This window comes from Penaeus vannamei, chromosome 9 (genome assembly GCF_042767895.1).
Source record: "Penaeus vannamei isolate JL-2024 chromosome 9, ASM4276789v1, whole genome shotgun sequence".
Lineage (NCBI taxonomy): Eukaryota > Metazoa > Arthropoda > Malacostraca > Decapoda > Penaeidae > Penaeus > Penaeus vannamei.
In genome coordinates this window covers 17,178,560-17,183,559 of record NC_091557.1, presented here as the reverse complement: position 1 = coordinate 17,183,559, position 5,000 = coordinate 17,178,560, and the positions used below count along the sequence as shown (strand labels likewise).

The 5,000-nt window shown below is 38.8% G+C and overlaps 1 protein-coding gene across 9 annotated transcripts in view; it reads right to left on the bottom strand.

Annotated features, from left to right (window-relative positions):
- Window positions 1-2,226: 2,226 nt before the first annotated feature.
- The window catches only part of LOC113824882 (homeobox protein TGIF2), a 35,223-nt gene continuing 32,449 nt past the window's right edge, over window positions 2,227-5,000 (bottom strand). For all 9 annotated transcript variants that reach the window (XM_070125397.1, XM_070125389.1, XM_070125395.1 and 6 more), the window contains one exon: window positions 2,227-5,000. This exon is cut by the window's right edge and continues 464 nt beyond it. In XM_070125397.1, the coding sequence (XP_069981498.1) occupies window positions 4,718-5,000 (283 nt within the window). In that variant the 3' untranslated portion in view covers window positions 2,227-4,717.

Sequence of the window (5,000 nt, the reverse complement as noted above, 5' to 3'; positions counted from 1 at the left end):
AACTTGATTTAGAAGGGCTAATAATGCGCTTTAAGCAGCGAGTGCAGAGGCAGTGCGGCCTCCACCACCCCGCCTGCCGCTGTGACAAGTCTCTTGTTTTGCTTTATTTCTGGCCGTCCAAGGCCGCGCCTTGCGTAAGTGCCCCGAGGCGATGGCTTTTAGCCAGGCATCCATTACACGGGACTTTTTCTTTGCGTTAAACCACCGTATGCCGAAATGTGTCAAGAGCCATGCGAAGCGGATCGATGCTATGCTATACAGTAACGACACGATCATGTGTCATTCGTGATCTCGATACTCCCTGTTAATACTCATACTCGTATCCTATTTGTGGAAGATATGCCTGGACATAAATCTGTTAAGACAGAACATTGAGTTGTTGCAAAATGCTGAAATGTTAACAAGCCATGTGAAGAAAAATCAGTAAGCAGAATGGCTGACGCTTTGGGCGGGTATCTTTCACACGCAGGTAGAAGTGTTGTGGCTGGATCATTTATCAGGTTGAAGAGGAGGAAGCTGAATGTCGTTTTGAAGGTATGGCATTTTTGTAGCCGAGACAAAAATAATTCACACGTCTATCTAGTGTGCAAAGATTGGTGAGCAGCCAAGCTATACCGCTCGACTGTATTTGTATTTGTTCCGGGAATTAAGAAAAGCAAATGAAGATGAAATGTATGCTGTTAGTAAACATACAGCACCATATCTACATGCCGTGTGTTTCATGTAGTGACTTTGGTACATGTGCTTTTTATTTTTCCGTCTTGATTACTGTAAATGTACTAAATCAGTCTTGTGTCCCTTCCTCTTTAACCCACATACCTCACACCCTCCAAATGGGCCACTGGCGGCTGCGTCTTCCAAGACCTCTTCTCTCGCACGAAATACGAAGCCTTTTGGTTGTGGAAGAAGCACAAGACGACGCTCTGTTGCCTTTGCTTCATTCCGCCCTTAAGGATTTCTGTTAGCCGTTTCAAGCATTACCTGGGTCGGCTTTTTGAGAACCTTTGGGGCTGAGTAGTTTGCCTTTCAGTAATGGAGGGAATCTTCTGCGGATAAACCTCGGCCAGCGAACAAAAACATATTCTAGTCAAACGTCGAGTCGAGATTAGTGCTACCGATTTGCGTTCTTTTAAGGATAATTGCAAAATGATGTTTAACGGTATTCATTAGAATTTCTGACTAACAATAGAATACAGAAACCTTTGTCAGATACTACATAAATTCAGTTATTCTGGGAAAATGGGATTTAAATATGAATAAAATGTCTATTTTGTTAAACTGGATATCAAACTACGTGTAATTTGAGCACCGGTTCCAAGAAAGCGTTCTGTGAAAACTGACGCACAGACGTCTCTCTTTCTCTCTCTGTATGTATGTATATATATATATATATATATATATATATATATATATATATATATATGTATATACATATGTATATATGTATATATGTATATATGTATATATATATATACATATATATATATGTATATATATATATATATATATATATATATATATATATATATATATATATATATATATATATATATATATATATATATATTGTGTGGTATGTGTGCATGTGTACATGAGAGTGTGCGTGTTTGTGTGTAAACATATATCAACATATATATCTATCTATCCATCTACATGTGTGTGCGCACGTGTCTGTATGTATGTATATGTGTAAATATATATATATATATATATATATATATATATATATATATATATATATATATATATGTGTGTGTGTGTGTGTGTGTGTGTGTGTGTGTGTGTGTGTGTATATGTATATATATACATATATACATATATATATATATATATATATATATATATATATATATATATATATATATATATATATATATATATATATATATATATATATATATATATATATAAAGCATTCTCATATCAGAGTGGGTGTATCGCTTCATAATTGTATATTGATAGTCAACCATACATTGTCGAGAGGAATTATTTGTATGTTATAGAGGTCTCATAAATTTCTTTTGAAATTATAGAGCCAATCTTGCCTTGATGCATCTACCGTCCCTATTGGAGGGATCGTATAAGGTTCAGAGGATAAGGCTATATCAGAACCAAACATCTTTGATGTACAATATATTTGTATAAAAATAGTATATCATAGTTATGATGTATTTTTTAAAAAGATTTCCCCAGAAATTTTAAGAAGGCGGAAAACGAAAGAGTAAGTAGTAAGATATTTTTTATTTTCTAATATAATTATTCTGCATAATGTACAGTACACGCGCTAGTAATGGACTACGTTCCTGGCGCTACTCAAGTTCGTCACCAAGTTGCTTCCTCCCACGCTCCGGCCGGCGCAACGTCGATCGCGCATTCTCAACAAAAATAGTCAATTTATCTACACTATGATAACCAACAGATTTTAAAATACACTACACGTTCAAACAGACGTATTCAAGGACAAACACGTTGAAAAAGGCAGAATGGGTGAAGAGACAGGTTGCGTGGCAGGAAGTGAGAGGAAGGCACCCTGGTCACGATGGTCACACTCGGAACACACTTCTTATATTCAATGAACTATTAACAACATTATAGTTATCACTACTTGCATGGAGTACTCACGATGGCAGTTGGTATATCATGGCATTTACATACCAATGGCACAAATACTTTGTATTCATCTTTATACAGACAATTACTTTGAAACAATAAACTTCACCTTCTTGGTTACTGACTTTAGTGCTCAGTGCAGTTCTGTAAAAATATTTTCATAATCTTATCATACATTTAGGGGATATAACATTGTAATATATATACACTGCAATATACGTATTGAAACAGACTGGGAAATGACTCATACTTCCCCATACACTAGTGTATTTGTGAGACCCATTAAGTAGGTCCGTGAACCTCCCCTGCCGGCGTAGGTGGGCGTTGACCTAACTAAGAATAAACCCAAGTGATAATATCACACTCACACGACCCACTCAACTACCAGCCACAAAGCTCCCCGGGGACCGACCCAACCTCCGTCGGGCTGTGTGCGATCACGTCCACTCCTATCAAAAACATTTTAAACACATCTGCTACACACTCAGCGCGTGCGTCGCAGCGGACGGAGCGCGACCCTCACACTGGACCTGGCTCGCCTGCCCATTACTTATGGGAGAATAAAAAATAGCACCAATATGTTCCTGGGGGGAGCAGAGCTCTATGAGGGCTCCTCTGAGTAACAGCTAAATCCTATACTACTGCTGCGTCGTTTAGACCAAAAGTCGAAGGTCCCGGTCGAGGAACAATGTCACCCACACTATGACATGCATAAACGATACACAATTTCTTCATATATACACAAATATAGCTACTCGCTTCACTGAGCGATAGTTCTTCATGGACACTAAATTTCAATGAAATAACATTACATAAAATTTTATACTCTTCCAAAATATAATATATCAGAATCTAAAGCAACCGCTTCAGTACAAAATAAAAATGAAAAACTGCATAATACACATGTAAACAAATGCAGCAATTGAGTATATAGTTTGTGAATACTGTAAACAGCATTATTCAACTTATATCTCTTAACAACTTTTTCTGAAAGAACAGTTTATACAATTATCTATATTCGACTACAACCAGGTATGTGTGATGTGAATAAAATAACATGTCATGACTACTAAAAAAAATAAAGAGCGAATATCAGTTTTAAATTTACTAACGAACAATGATAGATATGCACATCACATTTACTGCAACAAACAAATAATACATATTAAAAGAAATGAAAGGTTAGCAAGATATAACATTTACAGATTCCTACTACGGCAATAATAGCAGAGTAATTTATTGTAATTGAACTTAATGAGACTTTTGCAGTTACGAGAACAGGACTCTGCAATGGACATGACTAAGGCACATGTATACACGTTTTCTTAGGGCTTTGAGCGATATGTCTTTAGGCAGAGACAAGAGCAGAAGCAGGGCGGCGGGCGCGCATCAACTCCAGCAAGGATGGCTCCCGAGGCTGCGATGCCCGCCCTCGCCGCTGCCCTGAGGTGAGGGTAGACCAACAACAATTTTGGAATGTTCTATAAACTACACTAATCTTGATAAGTCATGATAATACAAGGGTCACCTAAAAATAACGGGTCAGAAAAACTAAAAACTCTGTATCATTGCAAGGTAATCCATTGTACTATAGAGGACATAAATCAACAGCTACCTCATTATTTGGTTAGTATGTTCGAACTACCAAATCACTGCCAAGGGTTAGAGTTCATCCTCCGACGTCCGACCATGAGCCTAACCTGAGAGTGTCCCTCAAGGCTCAGAATCGTTGTACTAATCCCGAAATACCTGACAGTCGTGCGCTAACAATCAACAGTCAAATTAATAATGGTGTCTTTTGTAACTAAAATTTATAAAGTCACAACCGAAAACCAACATAACATCAAGTGAACCAATAATTATTCACTAAGCTGTGAGCAATTCCTATACTTCACAGGTAAAAGATAAATGAACAAAACTGTTCTGTATATAAACTTGGTCCGTAGGTGCAAGATATATACAGGCTGGGAGGAAGCGATACGCCAAGGGACTTTTCAGTCACGAATCCCGTCTTTCTGTACTCTAGCGAATAAGAAACTGCACTTGCCCAACAATCCATTCTATACAAAAATCAGATGGCATAGTCTCGTTGGTTGTTGCGGCCACGTTAAAGGCTGAGGTAGGTCCGTGTGGTGTCGAGAGCGTCTTGAGGGGGCGGGGAGGCGTTCTGCTTCTCCCACTGACTGAGGGCAGCGTCCACCAGCATGTACAAGCACTTGAACTTGTCGGCATCATCTTCTGGGGGCGTGGGCGGCGGGGTGACCTGAGCGGGCGTGGTGTAGGGGTGATGAGCATATTCTGTCTGAGGAACGTAGTGCTCAGGTGTGGACGGCGGGTAGAGGGGAGAATCGTGGGGGGTGTAAGCGGGGGAGTGTGTTGTATCGGTGTAT